The 18998-nt window shown below is 32.3% G+C and overlaps 1 protein-coding gene across 2 annotated transcripts in view; it reads right to left on the bottom strand.

The window, feature by feature from the left end:
- LOC124838258 (calcium-dependent lipid-binding family protein) overlaps window positions 1–15300 on the bottom strand; it is a 74118-nt gene extending 58818 nt beyond the window's left edge. For both annotated transcript variants that reach the window (XM_088105402.1, XM_088105403.1), the window contains exons 1-11: window positions 15071–15300; window positions 14679–14760; window positions 13714–13817; window positions 12667–12762; window positions 12276–12323; window positions 5612–5662; window positions 5019–5122; window positions 4756–4873; window positions 3344–3445; window positions 3002–3202; window positions 1985–2142 (exon numbers count right to left, since the gene is read on the bottom strand). In XM_088105402.1, coding sequence (XP_087961528.1) covers window positions 1985–2142; window positions 3002–3202; window positions 3344–3445; window positions 4756–4873; window positions 5019–5122; window positions 5612–5662; window positions 12276–12323; window positions 12667–12762; window positions 13714–13817; window positions 14679–14760; window positions 15071–15085 — 1079 coding nt within the window. In that variant the 5' untranslated portion in view covers window positions 15086–15300. The remainder of the gene's footprint in view (window positions 1–1984; window positions 2143–3001; window positions 3203–3343; window positions 3446–4755; window positions 4874–5018; window positions 5123–5611; window positions 5663–12275; window positions 12324–12666; window positions 12763–13713; window positions 13818–14678; window positions 14761–15070) is intronic.
- Window positions 15301–18998: the final 3698 nt, after the last annotated feature.

The following is an 18998-nucleotide window of genomic DNA, read 5'->3' as shown; positions in this document are numbered from 1 at the left end:
TGCTCATCAGCCTCTTACGTTAAAAGCTTTCAGTGACACTGGATTGGACTGCAGACCACCCTGATAATCACTTCTACACTTCTGCTGCTACCATAGTTAGATCCAAACCTAGTCTCTTGGATGTCCTGCACGAAAAAGAATGTTGCCAGCACAAGCATAGACCCACAATGCAGCAGCTTATCTAAGGTTACTGCTCAGATTTTGGATTTAGACTCTGCCCGATGGACTTGGGGTCTGGTTCTCCACTACCACCTGTTGTGGTTATCCATTCTTATTAATATCCTACAATTGATAATACAATGCAGACAATTTGATTCAAGCATATGGTGATGTGAACCACGCTGCTTTATCATTTTGGTGCGTGAACCAGATATGAATTGCCATATGGTTTCGATATTATGGGATGTCTAATCCCACATCAATAGTATGGGGTACTCAATTAAGTGTTTGGTTCTCCACCCTAAACATCTAGATTTTAAAGGCAGGTTCCCCAAGTGCTTGTTCGCTTATCAAATTGTAGAAGTAGCAGATGAATGGCTGTGTACAGGTGAACCATATTATATTGGTGCAAAAAGGGTGCCTAAAATGCTTTTTTTATTTTCAAGAAATTAGTTAAAACAGGGAAAATTGAGCATCCGTTAGCAACTACTGTCTTCAGCCCCACTTGCTTGTCATCATGGCAGAAAAAATGGCACTGCCTTCAATTGCTTGCAGTCTTACCAGAGCCAGGTAAAGGATTACAGAACAACTTACTGTTATTCAGAGACAACATTGACACGTGTCACTGATGCATGTGTCTCCTTAGTGTACCTTCAACAAGTTTCAAGAAATATATATATATATATATATATATATATATATATATATATATATATACACATATATACACAAACATATGTATATATGCTATAGTATTTTTTTAAAATTATATTAGTTTTTATAAATTTATAAAATGCATTGTTTTAAATTATCCAATTATCTTTAAAATGTTAATATATTTTAAATATACACATAAGTGGGTCAGATATTTATATATTATATGTAATTCAAAGTATGCTTTAATGTTTAATATATTTCCTTATGTTAAAATCCTGTTAGATTTGAGGTTCTTTAATTCAAAGAATGATTTAATGTTAGACATTTTTCCTTATGTTAAAATCCTTTTAGATTTAAGTTTGCTTAGTTATTGTTTATGACTTTGTGCATTTAAATCTTTGTTAATTGTATATGCTATGCTCTATAATTGATCAAGAATCTCATGATTTGCAAGAGGAATGAAAAATTAAAAAATGGAAGTGCATACTAATACAGATTATGCAGGGTCTATCACATATAGGAAATCTACCTCAGGATATTGCATGTTCTTGGGTGGAAATATGGTAACTTAGAAAAGTAAAACACAATATTATTTAAAGGTCTAGTGCAGAGGCTGAATTCCGACCTAACACATGGAGTGTGTGAATTGTTATGGTTGAGAATTATTTTGAATGATCTTGAAGTGGTTATGAAGAACCTATGATTATTTATTGTGATAATAAGTCAGCTATTAGCATTGTTCACAATCTAGTTCAGTATGATAGGACCAAACACAAAGATAGATTGACACTTTATTAAAGAGAAACTGAATAGTGGTCTTATCACTACTTATATTCCATCTGGGCATCAATTAGCAAATATGTTCACAAAAGCTCTTCCTACTAAGCAATTTCATAATCTCACATGCAAGCTTAATGGGGAGTGTTGTTAGTAGGACATTAAATGCTCTACTTGAAGTTGTTAGAAGATTTTAGAAGGTTCTAGATACTTTAGGGTTAAAGTTCTCTATACATAGATGTTGATGTACTATTTCGGATTAATCAATTTGAATAAGTATCTTCTCTCACATTTCAAGTAATGGTATTCTCTACAATCTTTTCCAAAATTCTCCATGTACAATAAACATAAAATGTAGATGACGTATTTTAACAACAAAAATTCAAGTTACCACTTCTGCTGCTGCTGGAGTGAAGCCTGCGCAGCAAACTGCCACCACAAACAAGGAGCCTTGGAGATGGGAACTGCAGGTCGTAAATGAGAAACTCCCATATATGTCTTGTATCTTGAAACAGCTTCCAAAAGTTTAATCCAATCATGATACTGAGACTATAATTCACAGAGCAACAAGTCAAAACAATATCAAAGCAGACAAAGGGTCAGTTAAAGCAAGTCAAGTTAGAAAGCAAATTGTTAGAACATTTTGAGTATTATTTATCTGGCGTCATACCAGACATATTACTCTTATGTTCTGAATCTAATTCATTAATATGAATACATCATGACATATCCAACTAATGTATGTTGGAGATCTCTGGTGATCCCATTTATATACACAACATTCTAATAAAATTTTCTCCTTTTATCAAAATAAAAAATATAAAAGGAAGCAAATGATAACAAAGAAAAAATGAAATCAAATGATAATAAAAAAATAAAATGAAATCAAGTGATAATAAAAAAATAAAATGAAATCAAGTGATAACAAAGAAAAAAAAATGAAATCAAGTGATAACATAAAATCTAGAATATGGTCAAATCAGATAAAGAAAATATGGGAGGGTGAGGAATCACTCAATCATTTTCCAATTCCTACGACCATCCAACAAGGAATCCCTTCATACTCTAGTACAAATTTAAAAGAAAAAAAAATAAACATAACATGACTAAGGACAAAAACCAAAGAAAAACATTTTCCCAAGCTTTAATTGTAAATGGACACAATAAGCAAGCAACAACTGTCAAGTACTAATACTATCCCACTCCAACCTACATTGGCAAAAAAATTAAAAATATAAATTACAATATCCAGTAAATATTCAATTCAGGCAAGTTATCTTACAAACAAGGAAGATGATTCAAAGTATAGAAACAGGCTTCTAGAGTTATCTCCTTAATCAGGATCCTATTTAACTCTAAAATCATCATTGATTCAATAGAAGTATCAAATAGTTAAGAAATAAAATACCTCTGTAAGAGTAAGTGAGATCTCTGTGAGGACAAGCGTAACTTTCTCAAATGGAATTTCCGGATTAGCTCTTTCTTGGTTTCCAAGCCGATGATACTGTAGAACTGCGTTGATAGGATAAACCAAGTATCCACGATTCGTAGCCCACTTAGATACAAACTTAGGATCATCAGTGGGCTCATTTATGCCATCTTCAAATATCTACCACAATGAAAAAATAAAAGACATGTGAAAATAAGACAAAAGTCGCATAACATACCAGTAAGAAAAAGCTCTTGACAATTATATATATGTAGCTCATAGAATAAGAAGATTAAAGTTATCAAACAAAGTACAATAAACCTCAATCCATTCCGGTGGAGTGATGTCCTCCCATCTCTTATCAATCTCCCAAGGAAGGTGGTCAGAATCATGATAAAGAGCTAGTCTCTCCAGTTGCACTGACTGTAGTGAGAACAAATAATCGTCAGACAAAAAATAAGTTGCACTCACTGTAACAATACAAAATCCCACTTCAAGTGTAAGCTAAACTACTTAACAAAAAATATATGTACTAAGGATCAAACTATATCAAAGTGGATAAATATTTTATGAACCAAGCAATGGCTTTGTTAAACCATCTGGCTATCAGAAGAATAGAGAAAAAGATTTTCCATTTTATTCCAGAATTATGAATACCAGGTGAACAACCAGAGAAAAAGAGAAATTGAACTGAAAATGCTCATCAAATTTAAATGTATTCTGATTACATAGAGACAAAACGTTAAGACCTTTACATACAGATAGGCTAGGCTATAAACTGGACGCTACTAGCTGATAATTAATTTGCAGATAACTCTAGATATTATATCTGCAAGACAGCTGGATCAACTATCCAGAAGCTGGTAGATGACTAATGAGCTGGGTCAGTTACTAAAAATACAGATAACAGAATCATATTTTACACCATGTGTAGGGGGGCCACTAAATTCTGCATATTGCAAAAATAATTATGTACAAACAAACAATACAAAGGTAAGAACATAAGCATACAAACAACAACATAAAAGACATTTGACAGTGTTGTATTCAGTTTGACATAATTTTTGTTATAGGTTTTTCTATCACTTGTTCTGTTACATCTTTCTTTCTTTTCATCCTCTATATAAAGAGAATCCTTGTTTTCATTGGTACATGCTTTTATAAAAGGTTTCACTCCAGAAAGCATCACTATGAAGCTTTGAAATCCCAACAAGGATAGCACCTCAAAGCTCCAATACCAAATCAACCATTAAATACATTACAAAAAAATAAAACAAAATATTAAACCAACCATAGTGTTGTCCACCAAACCCATGTAGAATCAAGAAAACTTATAATCCAGTAACCCATACCAACTACTGAAAAAGTCTTGCGTAATACGAGTGCTCAACTAACAATACCAAGCAAACTCTACCCTAGAACCCACCAGACCCAAACTAACAAGCCTGTCAGACAGCACATTTATTTCCTGTCCTATGTATATGACAAACATTAAAATTAAAAGCCCTACACATTGAAAGGCAACAATTCCAACTGATTTATCAATACAAAATTACCCTTGGTTTCTCTTTCTCCTCTCTCTCTCTCTATCTCCATCTCTTAACTCTAATAGCATTTAAAAGATAATGCTCTAATGCATCAAAAACAATCCTGGAATGTCTAAATTTGGTTTGTCAAGTTAAAATTAACATTCAATGCTGTCGATAAAATTTTCTTAGGGAGGAAAATTTCACCTTCCTCAACCTGTCTAAAGCACCACTTGTATCAAAAGTTTCATTCCCCTGCTCATCCACTGTAAAAGCGGCAAGCTTAGCCAAAGTCACACCTGAAGAGAATGGATGGCCTGGATTACTGCAAACAACACTTTTGTGCGTAAGAAAATGAAAATAAACAAAACCAAAACTTCCTCTGTTAAAAAGCTGAAATAAATAAATGTCAATTTTCCATGTCCATTTCTACTGTGCTATGGAAATTAAAATGGTACTTATAAACCAACCTGACTGAATCTTCATATCTGATATGCACATTGCTGATTGATATCTTAAGGTTTCCAATAATTGTAGAAATTAGAGAACTCAGCCACGAATTTCCAGAAGACGGCTGTGAGATAATAGTAACAATCTTGTTATTTCAGTGTGTGTGTGTATTTGTGATTGTTTGTATAGAAAGAGAAAAAATATGTTCACTGTCTCATGAACTTTCAACACCCTTTAAAAGAAACCAAAAAATGAATAACATTTCAGTAGTGCATCTGTTTCCTGATCGTTTAAATTTTAATGAGACATACTCCTCTACGAGTACTCTTACAGATGTAAAGATAAACAGCCTCTTCATCTCCGAAATCAGACTCCAAATATAGCCTCAAATGATAACAAAGCATGAAACATGATCACAATTTAACAATAACTTATTCTAAAACACAATCATAACAAAACATGGTTATTCAGATTTATTTTCAACAAAACAGATGACTGTCACAAAGTACAGATATATGCACAAACTTACAGTAAACAACTTGATGACAAAAATGAATTATTAAAACACAGAAACAAATGTATTCAGAACAATAGCCAGATTACGACATCATACACTTCCCAATTTGGACTTAGATATTGCGTCCAGTGTAGCTGACTCTGCTTCCTGCATGAAGACATATGAAAAAAAAACCATAGATCAAAAGCATGTTACAAAAGTCGATTTACGAAATAAAGGTATATGAACAGAATCCAAATCTGTAACACAAACAGATTGGCTTAGTTCAATTGAGAGTTGGTTCTAACTTTTAGTTTAAGCCAAGAAAAGACATTGTGTCCAACACAAATTAAAAAAGAAGAGACTAATACATGGAACAAATGTTAAACGAAGATCAAAAACTGATTATGCATGAAAGGACAAAACCATTGATATAAAATAATGGTGTAAAGGCAAGGAAAAAAACAGAACGAAGCAGACATGTTCAAATAGGGTAAATCAAACCTCCCTTTTCTTTTTTCCAAAAAAGAAAATAGGGTAAATCACACTCCCCATTCCACTCATGATAAATATTTTTACATAACACCATCCTTCATGGGTTCAATCATGTTATTGTTGCATTTAGATAGATACAGTTTACGTTATAGGTGTTTCTATGGGTTGTTGCTTCACAGCTTTGCTTCTTTTCATTCTTTGTATCAAGAAAACTACCTTTTCTGTTTCTGCTCTCTCTTACTCTTGCTCGTTCTCTTAACTCTAATATGGTATTAAGAGCTCAACAATCCAATGATTCAGAAAATAATCCTGCTCCTCAACCCCCACCTCCAGCGCCTACCAGAGACATTGTTTGTTCTGTTTCCTGTACAGGTTTTTGATAACTGTCCAATTCCTGTCTTTCTTCTATATAAGATCCTATTTCCAAAACACATTGATGCTATTCCTGAAGGGCTGCCTCAAGATTATCAATCTATTATTTATGTTATTGAAAGTAAGTTCAAACCTCTTCCTATAGAAGTTGAAGCAACTCTTGCACATGAGTCATCTTCAAAAATACCAATAGAAATACTATTTTAGATTTTTGTTTCTCTTAACCTCACACATGCACCCTTAACCAATTTTGTTCCAAGAAATGATGAAGAATCTTCTACAGCTCAAACATTGACTAACTATGGTACTCAAGTGTAGGTCAACGAATTTGTGGCTAGTCTTCTTTTCAAGGTGGCTACGGCACCAGTTTTAGAGGATGTGGGGACGACTGTGAAGGGTGTTCAATACTGGTTACAGTGTTATTTTCTCCTATTTCAAGTTTGATCACAGTTTTCTACCTTCCACTCAATAATTCACACCCTAATTATCAAGGAAATACAAACCTGTTAGGTCAAGAACATCTATTATTTCAAATCAACAACAATAAATCCCTGGATTACAATCAACCATGCTCATCTCCCCTAGGATGTCAAGAGCATATTTCCTTTGACAAAATACAACTCTTACCTTTGATTTGAGACTTCCAAGATCTTTTGTCTAAAAATGACTACATAGGTGTTACTTTAATTGAAATATTCTAGCAGCATCATTCCTCGTAATGACTATATTGTCAACATACAACATTAAGTACACACATTTCCCAATGGAGGTGTGACAATAGAAAACATAATGATCTGCCTCCCTGTGTTTCAACCTAAATGTTTGAATAATGTAGCTAAATTTTCCAAACCAAACATGTGGAGATTACTTAATATCATAAAGTAAGTGACACAATTTACACATTCAAAAGAATTATTTCTCTTTAAATGGATTTCCTAACAAGATAGCCAATATCTCTGAAGTTGAAGTTGTTAAACTCAAGTTATCCGATAAAGAATACTGAGAATATCTAAGATTGAAATTGAATAGCTTGGGACAACCATCTACAAATCCCATATTGTCAATAGCTTGCATCTCACAATATGTGAATAGTCCAAGTACATAGATAATTGACTCAAATACTTCTGACCACACTTATGATAATAACTCCTTGTTCTCATCTCTTTCCTTTCCAAAAAATCCTCACTTCATAACTTTAGCCAATGGTTGCAAAGAATGGGTGGGTCAAGTTTCCCTTTCTCCTTCCTTAAACCTAAAATTTGTCCTTTCAATTCATACTTGTCCATTCAATCTAATTTCATTAAGGCAACTAAGCAAGTCTTTAAATTGTTCAATACCTTTAATACCAATTACTTTGTTACACAAGAACATGGTATGAGGCAATGGATTGGAGAAAGATGTGAATCTAGAGGTTTATACTATTTTGGATCTAGTCCACATGTCTCTTGTTTTGCATCTCCATCTCCTAAACTTTTACATTATCGTTTGGGACATAATGACTAGTCAAAATTAAGAAAAATAGTCCATTAACTTAGTAGTCTCCAGACATTAGAATATGAGTCATATGAACCAGGAAAACATTTTAGATATATTTTTCCTAAAAGATCTTAATCAAGATGTAATATTGTTTTTATTATTATCCATTATGACATTTGGGAACTAAGTCATGTCTCATCTTTTGGTTTCAAGATGTACATGGGTTTTTATCTTATGAAAGATTGTTTTGAACTATTGATTATCTTTACATCCTTTTTGAATGAAATCAAAAATCAATTTGGTCAAGTAATTAAAATTAAAAAGTGACAATTCCAAAGAGTACTTCACCTCTAATTTCACTGAAGTTTTAAGTTCACATGGCATTCTACATCACTCTACATATTCTTAGACTCCAACAAAATAGTATTGTAGAAAGGAAAAATAGATACTTGGTTGAGACTGCTTATACCCTATTGGTTAATGCTAACATACTTGTCAATCATTGGGGCAATGTTATCCTAATTGTTTCTTTTCAAATTAACATGTTGTCTTCCTCTCTCAGCAATAAAGTTCCTTATTCCATTCTTTTTCCAAATGATCCTCTTTTTTCATATGCCTCCTCATTTGTTTGGTTGTGCATGTTTTGTTCATGATTTCTCTCCAAGGTTAAAAAACTCTTTGCTCGTGCTATTAAATGTGTCATCTTATGTTATTCTCGACATCAAGAAGGGTATTAGTATTACTCTTCTAAAACCAAGAAGTACTACTACATGTTTGCTAATGTCACATATTTTGAATAGACTTCTTACTTTTATTCATTTGTTCAAGACGCTCATTCCATCCAACATATCCTCCCTACACTATTAGTTGAATCCACTATTCTTAGTGCTTTTGACAATCCAAGTCCTTATCAAAATTCTTCTTAACCATCTTCACCTCTACTCGTTAACTACCAACACAAGACCCAAATGACTAGTCCAATGCTACAAGAAGAATACTCTTCTTCAAGTTCTTCTCCATTGTCACTCAATACCCCGGCTCTTAGTGATTATGATTCAACCAGGCCCATATCCCTTTGAAAAGGTACTCATTTTACCCGTAATCCACTTCCTAATTATAATTTTCTTAGTTATAGCAATTTGTCATCTTTCTATTGTTCTTTTCTATCCTCGGTGTCTTCTATTTCTACTCCCAACAATGTGAATGAAAGTCTTGATTATCCTAGATGGTAACATGCCATGATTGCAGATATGTAGGCTCTTGACCAAAATAGCACCTGGGAGTTAGTTCCTCATCCACCTAGAAAGAAGACAATTGGATGTAGATGGGTTTATGCCATTAAAGTTGGCCCCAAAGGTGAAGTTTATCGTCTCACGACATGATTAGTTGCAAAGGATACGCTCACATTGATGACTCTTGTTAACTATAATGAAAACTATGTATGGGATCCCTTGTGTTGAATATACACATGGAATCCACTATCTATAATAGAAGAAATATAGACTAAGCCCAAAATACAAATAAGAAATAATAACAAATTAACTAAAAATAAAATATAAAGATAATATATCTAACACTCCCCTTCAAGCTGGTGCATACAAATCGTATGTACCAAGTTTGTTACTAATATAATAAATAAAGACTTAGTAAAAATATATGCTTCTGCACTCGAGTGACACAAAATTGTTAATGATTTGCAGAGACAACATAAAAGACAAATACCAACCCAGAAGACTCCCCTGAGCAACAAATTTGAGAGGTTGCTCCATATAAATCTCTTCTTGTAAATCGTCATTGAGGAAGACATTCTCGACATCCAGTGGATAAAGAGATCATTGTTGAAAAGTCACCACAACTATAAATAAACTGACAAAACTAATCTTTCCCACGGGAGAAAAAGCATATATGCACATGTCAAACAAAAGAAGTCATTGTTGAATAGGAGAGAGAAAACTTAAAAATTCAAGATTCTCAATCAAAGCACCTGAAAAAGGAAAAAGAGCAACATCGATGCTCTGAATAGCTACCTGAGAGGAGATGAAACGTGCGACCACGCACAACAAACATGAAAGAGGGAAAAGAGCAACATCAACGCTCTAAATCTCTGCTTGAGAGGAGACAAGGCGTGACACCATGCACGACGGAAAATGAAGCATATCCACAACTTCAAAAGGCATTGAGAGCGCGTAGGAGCTCCGATGAAGGTGACGTTTACAGCACGGTCGTCACCTGGCCGAAACAATCAAAACCGAGATCGTCGGTCAAAACAGGAACTTTGGTAATGGCAACGATAGATGACGGTGTCGCCGACAGCGGTAGATGGCGCCACCACTGTAGTGGCAAAGACAACAATATTTTTCCTAAAAAAACCTCAAGCTCTAGATACCATGTTGAATATAGTAAAGACTATGTACGTGATTAATCTCCCTTGTGTTGAATATACACATAAGGTCCTCTATTTATAATAGAAGAAATATGGGATAAGCCTAAAATACAAGTAAAAAATAATAACAAACTAACTACAGATAAAAGATAAAAATATTAAATCTAATAGTTCCAGTGGCCAAAATGACTATTATCCATTGTTTCTTTACCATGGAAACAATTAATCATTGGTCAGTTCATTAATTAGATATTAAAAATGTTTTTCTTTATGGAGATCTAAGTAACCCCCAAGGTTTGTTGTCCAAGGGGAGTTTGGTTTGGTTTGTAAGTTGTGTCGCCCTCTCTATGCCCTCAAACAATCACCATGCGCTTGGTTTGGAAAACTTAGCTACATTATTCAAACCTTTGGGTTGCAATATAGTGAAGCATATCATTCAGTTTTTATTGTCAAACCTCTCTTGGTAAATGTGTTTACTTAATAATATATGTTGATGATATAGTCATTACAGAAATTGATGTTGCTAAAATATCTCACTTGAAGAAACATTAGTTTGAACATTTTCAAACCAAGGATCTTAGCAGTCTCAAATACTACTTTGGGAATTGAAGTAGCTCAAGCAAAAGGTGTTGTAATCCTTCAAAGGAAATATGTTCTAGACATCCTAAAAGAGACAAATATGATTGATTGTAGACTAGTAAACAGTCTCGTGGATCCAAATCAAAAGTTAGTGACTAAACAAGGTGAATCGTTCTCTAATCCAAAATGATACAAGAGACTGGTTGGAAAACTTATTTATCTTACTATTATCAAACCCGATCTACCTTTTGCAATTGGTGTTGTTAGTCAGTTTGTGCTGGATCCATGAACAGTTTTTGCATCAGAATTCTATTATTATAAATATGAGATCATAAGAGATGTCTTTTCAAGCCCTCTAAAACACATTGTCTCTTTTATTTATCGTTAATTTATCTTAAGCACAACCAAAATCTAGGTCAAGGATGCAACAATGGTGGTGAAAATAGTTTCAAAGCTACTTGTCAATTAGGAACTAATATGGTCATGAATTTGGAATCATTTTTAGATCAACAACCAAGTAGACCATTGTGGCATGGCTCGCACAACAATTGAAAACCTGTGACTTCAGTGACTTCATCATGAACTCTGATTTGCAAAACCTACTTGTTATATATATATATATATATATATATATATATATATATATATCAGATCTTCATGCAAGGAAGTAGCATCTTGAGTTGGATCTTCACTTTCACTGAGAAAAGGTTAAGTTCTTTCCAAGGCTGAGTGTTTGCCATATACTTGGCTATGATCAGATTGCTAATTCCCTAATTAAGCCTTTGTCCACCTAGCAACTTAATGAGCTGTGTGTCAAACTTAGGCATGCTGTCTCACCTGCACGCGAAGTTTGATGGGGCTATCAGTGTATGTGGTAGCTATATCCATTATATGTGTTTATGTTACAGTTTCTGTTAGAGAACTTAGTTATATACTGAGCCAACAAGACAACTACAGTCATCGAAATATAAATCCTACAGTACTCACAACTATTGTGGAAAAATGCATTTCAGTTATCTTCAATATCCTTTTTAGGGATTTTCTGCTCATATGCAGAGGGAAAAAGCCCTTGAGAAGCTGAAATATAGTTGCTCACCACCACTGCTAACGTTAGTAAAAATTAAGATGCACTGAAGTATAAGACCAAGGACTACAACATTCTACTACTTATATTACTTGGCACTTGGTACTTGATACTTCAACAACATTAGCAGTAAATTTCTATATCACCATTATAATTTCAAAAATTTAAAGTGGGTTTTGTTTCCAGAAGATTTCACAAAAACCCAAACAGGTAAATAATAATTCCCTCAACAATATATAATTTGATAGAAAATATTGTTTACATGCCCAAAAATAGGCATACAAAAATACAAGGAAAAAGATAATTACAAATAACACAATCAACTGACAAAAACAAACAACTATATACCATAATAAATAAGATACTTTAACAAAATGAACATAGAGTCTGACCTCAATCTGCTGAAGCTTGGCTTCGAAAAGTTTTTCCCTATCCTCTTCCTATGACAAAACAAAACTCAATTAGCAAAAGACATAGATCTGTGTTAAGGGCACAATTTGGTAAACAGTTCACTTGAGTGCTCATTAAACAAGTACCACTCAAATAAGCACTTATGAATAACATGTTTACATAATCCAAAGAGAAATTATGGTTAGTTTTTTTATATAAGTTGTTTCCCTGAGTTGTTTTATTGAAATAATCTGAAAATAAAATATGGACACATCATAAGTTACTTTTATAAGCTTTCCAAACACTCATTAGTGCTTATGTCACAATATTCAAATAAGCTGTAAATAAAATTTCAAGCACACCTAATAGACCAAATACAGAATACTAGTGTACCTTCAAAGTCCGACTATCAGCAGCAGGATGAGCTAGAACAAACACACGATCAATCAAAACAATCACAGGTTCTTTCCCCAAACTTTTCCATGGAACCTATATCACATAAGTAACAAAAAATAAAATAAAAACCCATTTGAAAGCACATGGATGAATTCAAGAGAAAGTGAAAAACATAAAAATGGAAATACTAGGATTCGGAAAAGCCCCTGTCTCACATTGAATAAATATAAGATCAAACCAATGATAGTAAAAAGATACAAAATACAAGTGGGACAACCCTTACTTCACAAACCGGTTTTGTGAAGTTCAATTGGATTCAAACCAACATTCCAAGAACTGTATACCAAAAAGCATTGACAAAAATAATATAACGAAATGCAATGCAATTGTGAGTAGGAGGTTGATAACTTTGATCAAACCAATGAAAGCAAAAAGAAGTCGTAAGTCCATGTTAAGACACTTGACATTAAATATTGGCAAATTGGCCTCCATGCCCACTGCCACAACCCTCATATCTAGAGCCAGAATCACCACAAAAAGATAATAACAAATACTTCAGCTTGTTGATTTTGTGTCTTCTGTGGTAGAACAATAGTGTTGTCTTCTTCATTTTGTAAATCCATTTAGGAAAAGAACCTTGAGTTAGATTTAAAATGGATGCATCCATCCAAACCTTCTTTCAAAACTTTTATAAGCGAGATTTATGTGCAAGAAGTAAAGCTTCAACATCTTCAATCAGTAATGGTTCAAACTTACTTCATGGACAAAGTGCGGAGATATAGAGAAAGAAGATAAAGTGCGAAGAGAGAAAGATAGAAAGAGGAACTAAATTTGTCATTGCTGTAAGTTACTCACAAACAGAGTACACAATACTTTTACATATAGCTGAATTAACTGTAGCAGCTGTCATAGTAACAGCTGTTTAAAACTAACTAGTTTATACATAACAGAAAAATTGACAACATTCTAATTGATTATCAACAATATAACTGTCTGAGTAAAACAATACTCAGACAACAAATGATGCTAAATGACTGAACGTACCTTTAATGTAATTGTACCAACAAAGCCAGCTTTGACCGTAACTGGTAATTTTAGTGCATTTAGTGCCTCTGCCTTCAGTTTCAAATCTTTCAGGACAACATCACCTGCAGACATCAATAATGTCTTGGTTGGAATAACAACTACCATGAGATCTCAATGGAATACAGAAAATCATTGCAGTAATGTGAAAATTAATATGCATGAAAACAATGTGTTTTATAAGAAATTCGTGCAATGAAAGATATTCACCCGCACAAGTTTGAATTAGGTTTTACAGAAAAAATGCATAAATAATAAAATGTGTAGAATGAAAATATAGACAAACGTGAAAATGAAACTAAATCTAGAATATACATGCACATGTTTTCATCACAAATAAATAAATCAAAGAACAGACCTTAAGAAACCAATGACCTCAAAATAAGAGTTGGAAAAACAAGCCCAAGCAAAAAAAATAATAATAACAGTAATTCATTCTATGGATAATAAAATTGCACTCCAATCAAATGTACTGCCAGCAGTCCAGTTAAAAGAGCATAACTCCAGCATATTTGACTTTCCTTAGTGCTCATAAAACCACTAAAGTGAATTATAAATTATAAAATTAAGAAGAAAATAATTCCAAACTAACAAATCCAACGTTGTCCAAACAACGTGCTTCACCAATTTACTACAATGCAATAAGTTTTAGTAGGTCCAAAGAGTTGGAAAAAAATTTGACTATACGCTCAGATATAAATTGAGAACTTAGGGAGACATTTAACAGAATTAGTTAGTCGCAGGTTGGTATAAATCAGAAAAGAAAAAAAAAAAGTGGAGCAGCACGCGTCCATACAGAGTATAGAATGTGTAAGTAAAATAATACACCATAAAGAATAATCATTAATCCTATTTATCGAACTTTGCCCGAATCCAGAGGCAGTAAACAAAGTGAGTAAAATGTGAGAAAATGACAGAATACAAACCCTTCCAGACACTTATCCTCAACGCCTCCGTAGAGAGTCCGTGTACATATTCACCCAAATATCTTCGAAGCAAATGCAGAACCTGTCAACAAAGCAACATCACTATCACCTTCGTCACAGGATTCACCGAGAACACATCAAGCCAACCGAAACAAAAAGACGCAAAGAAAATTCCAAATCCAACTCAAAATCAACAGACAACAAGCAATAGGAAGCAACATTGCAAACCCAAGAAGCAAATTGAAATTCAAAATTAAGATTAAAATTGAAGTCCGACATGGAAATACAAGTAAATAGACATCGCACTTGCACGCACTCAAGCAGAGGAAATTAGAATTGAAAACCGAGCTTGAGATTGTTGCGGAAAAGAGATTAACGAATGAGATTCTTACGTGAGCTTCGAACATGGTGAAGGAATCGGAGTGCGATCAATTAATGGTGAAATTGGGATGAATGCATGGCGAAGAAGAAGAAGAAATAGAGGAAAGACTAATAGAGAGAGAAATGGATTAGGGCTGGTGATCCTGAGATTGGGACGGTTAAATAGAAGAAATGACGATAAAAGTTGAGAATGTATCGGTGTTATGCTTAAGCTATATAGGTCCCGGTCACTTGCAACACACAAAGTTTATAAGCGGACATGTAATATAATGCCAGAACCTGGTACTTGCTGACACCGACCCTGCGGTCCAATAATTTCAATAATATTGTATTGTTTTTCTCTTCTTAATATCTTTAGATTTTTTTTTTTAATTTACTCCTTAATAAATTACTATTATTTCCTTACCACCCGATGATAAAAAAAACACCAATATTATTAACCCATAATTAAATACAAGCTTCGACCTGTGTATTATAAATTTATCAATTCAACTTTTAATATTTTGATCAATGGTCATAGTTTAGTTATAGTTATACATTTTAAACATTTCTGTAAACAAAATTGAAATAAAAAAAAATGAAATATTCTATAAATTAAAAATTTACTTTCGAAAAAATAATGTGAGAAACACCACAAATTAATTCATTTAGAAATTATACCGAATAAACCAAATAAATAGATGCATTACCTTACATAGATTAAGTTCACAAATTCTTATAAAAAATTTAAATTATTTTGTATTTATTAAATAAATTATATGCTTAATGTTACAGAAAATCATTAAATAATTTTGACTACATTACTCAAAGAGTAATTCAATCATAATTTTTTGTTTTCAATTTTTAAATCATTCTCTTTCTTGGTTTTTAATTACCTTTGATCACCTTCTAGCTATTTTCCTTTTAGGATATATTTCACTTATAGCAACTAATTATTATCAATCTAATGAACAAGTCAAAATTATTGATATTTCGAGAAAGACATTTTGCATATACGTGCACATAACGTTAAGCTGATTTTGTGGTGAACAATTTGTTTGATTTTCACTTTTTGAAGTGTTTCAAAATGTCAAGAACCTCGTTCTCACATACATACATGTATGATAAAGAAATATTTTATAACAAATACATAGTTTACTCTTTTAAAACTTTTAAAATATGGGATTACTTTGTCAAATTATTATGTATTTTACTTTAATTTATGTTTTGAAATGCATTATTTCAACTCTGTTATTTGAATAACAATTTATAAAGGAAGAAAAGTAGTTTCTGAGATTATTTGCCTGTTTTTATTTATAAATTTTGAAATAAACTATTTTTAATTCTATAAGGAATTCGCATGTTTTTTTAAGTATATTAAATATGGTTTTTTATTAGTTTAACTTTTAAATTGTAATTTTATTTATCTTTATTAGTTGTGTCAAATATTTAAAAATTAAATAACACAAAAGAATTTAATTAGATCAAATTAATTTTCGTGTATATAAAACATCATATAGTACGAGAATTTTGATATGTGTATTAATTATTGTGAATTATCAAGTAATAATTCATCTAAAAATCTAATAATACATATATTCTTCTTATATATTTATATCTTATAAATAAAGAGGATTTTTTTTCCTATCCGTATTTTCTTTTCAATTGTATCTTTTAAATAATTGTTATTTTTAAACTAAAATAATTACATTTTTCATTTTTACTCTTTAAAAGACTATTAATTTAAAATTATTTATTTTAAATTTAAAAAGGCTATTTTATAATTTTAAATCACTCTTTATTCTAATTAATTAATCTCAAAAATTAAATTAATTATTTAAAATCTATACTTCTATATTATTATATCAAAAGAATTTTTTTTAGTGTACACATTTTTTATATTTTCACTCTTTAAATAACCATTTTTCTAATTTTTTATAATAATATTTAAAAAAATTGTAAAAAAAAGTGAATAGGTATATATTTTGACTACTTATAATATCTTTAATTGGTTTTGAAGTTTGTGATAAAAAGTTATTAAATTGTCTGTATTAGTTGATTATGGATTGATGCAGCAATGAGAAAGACGCGTTTTAAAGTTTTGTAATCTTCTTGCATCCGTTCGAGTTGGAAGTTTTGTCCATAGCAATATCTCTATACAGCCGGCAGTTAGTATTTATTTGATCGCTAAATAACCACGTAAACGTGTTAACATAAAAAACAAAATAATATCGTCATGTAACTCAAGAGTCACAAAGGTCGTGAATTGTAAATTCCTACATTCAGAGTACATAAAACAAATTTTTTTATAGTGTCCAATAATAGTTGATTATATAAATTTTATAACAGCTAAAAAACGATATAATATTTAATTAAGGTTTTTAATTGTTATATGGTTCTTTTAGGAACTAAACAGTAATACATATAGTGTCTATTAAATATTTAAACTTTTAATAGCATTTAATTATTTATCTTAATCTTTTCAGTTTTTTCAGTTTTGTTGGGGAGACATTATTCTTGATATTTTTAAGTTGTTGAACAGGAGACAACATTATGATCGAATATTTCTGAAGTAAAAAAAAAAATTGTGTTTAGGACTGTAGAATCTAAAACATGTCGTAGAGTATGTAATCCAAAAAACACTTCTAAATTATATCATTTGAGATTATTTTTGTAATGCTCTCGATAATTTGGATTAGTGTGAAAATACATTTTGATAATTTGTAAATGCATTTTGTGTTATGTTATAATGAATTATAAATTAGTTTCGGGTATAATACAGGGTTGAAGACGGGAAGAACGTTGTTCAAACACTCTAAGTTGAAGACTGAACAGACGTTACCTAAGGTATTTCAGGTTGAAGACTGAAATGGATGTTGTCCAAGACACTTCAGGTTGAAGATCGGACGGATGTTGTCTAAGGCACCACAGGTTGAAGATCGGACGGACGTTGTTCAAAGCACTCCAAGTTGTCTTGAAGACCGAACGAGATGCGTAGTAGCCTTCCAGTTGGCACGTAGGCCGGACGGGCTCCCTAGTGGTCGTCCTTCCTCCTCCTTATCCAAGCTGTGTGGGCGGGTACTTGTCAAAGACACTCTAACGCTCAAGTTAGTAATGTAACCAAGCAGTTGGAAGAACAAGTAATGCATGTATATCCTGCATCATGGTCTTAAAGTCATACAACCCTTTATTTATACTAGTTGTGATGGGTCTTTACCTTTCGTCGGCCTAATGACAGTCCAATCAAATCTTAATCTGTATTAGGAGCTTAATGAATCATTATCGTTTATAATCTAACCATGTAGTCGGCTCGACCTAGGTGGTCGGTTGGCCTGGTAAGTGGGCGATCTGATGGGTGGTCGACCTAATAATCAGTCGCTCGGTCAAGTGACCGACCTAGACGGTCGGCTTGGTGATTGACCGGTCAGTCAGCCAACCTGATAGTTAGTCTTATCTGAGAACGACCTAATCTAGTGGTGTCGAGAGACCGTTTAGTACATGAGGGAACTGAGAGACCATTGAGCTGAGAGACCGTACGGAACAAGATTGTTAGAAAACAATTCAATCAAATCAAATTAATAATAAACCGGAATTTTTTAAAACAAAGAAAAGTGCATTAAACTGTAATATTAATTTAAAATATACATGCATTTCAAAAAAATATATATGTCACGATATAAATTGTAATATTATATTTCGGTTTATTAAAATTCATTGTGATACTTGTTACATCCTTTTAATTGTTTTTCTTTCAAGTCAATAAAGTATTTTTTGAGTTTCACTAAGCATGGAATGTTCATAAACTTTTAACAAGTTAAGGTATGAATAATCTACTAATTTATTTATTTTTTCATATGATTAAGATATGGACAAAGTAATTTTGCATTCATCATTTACCATTTCTAATTGCTCACTAACTTACCATATAATTTAAACAAACTATAAAGTTTCCTAGTTTCA

The sequence above is a fragment of the Vigna umbellata genome, chromosome 1, assembly GCF_029865625.1.
Source record: "Vigna umbellata cultivar VRB3 chromosome 1, Vumbellata_1.0, whole genome shotgun sequence".
NCBI lineage: Eukaryota > Viridiplantae > Streptophyta > Magnoliopsida > Fabales > Fabaceae > Vigna > Vigna umbellata.
The sequence above is the reverse complement of the archived record's forward strand: the minus strand, read 5'-3'. Positions and strand labels throughout refer to the sequence as shown.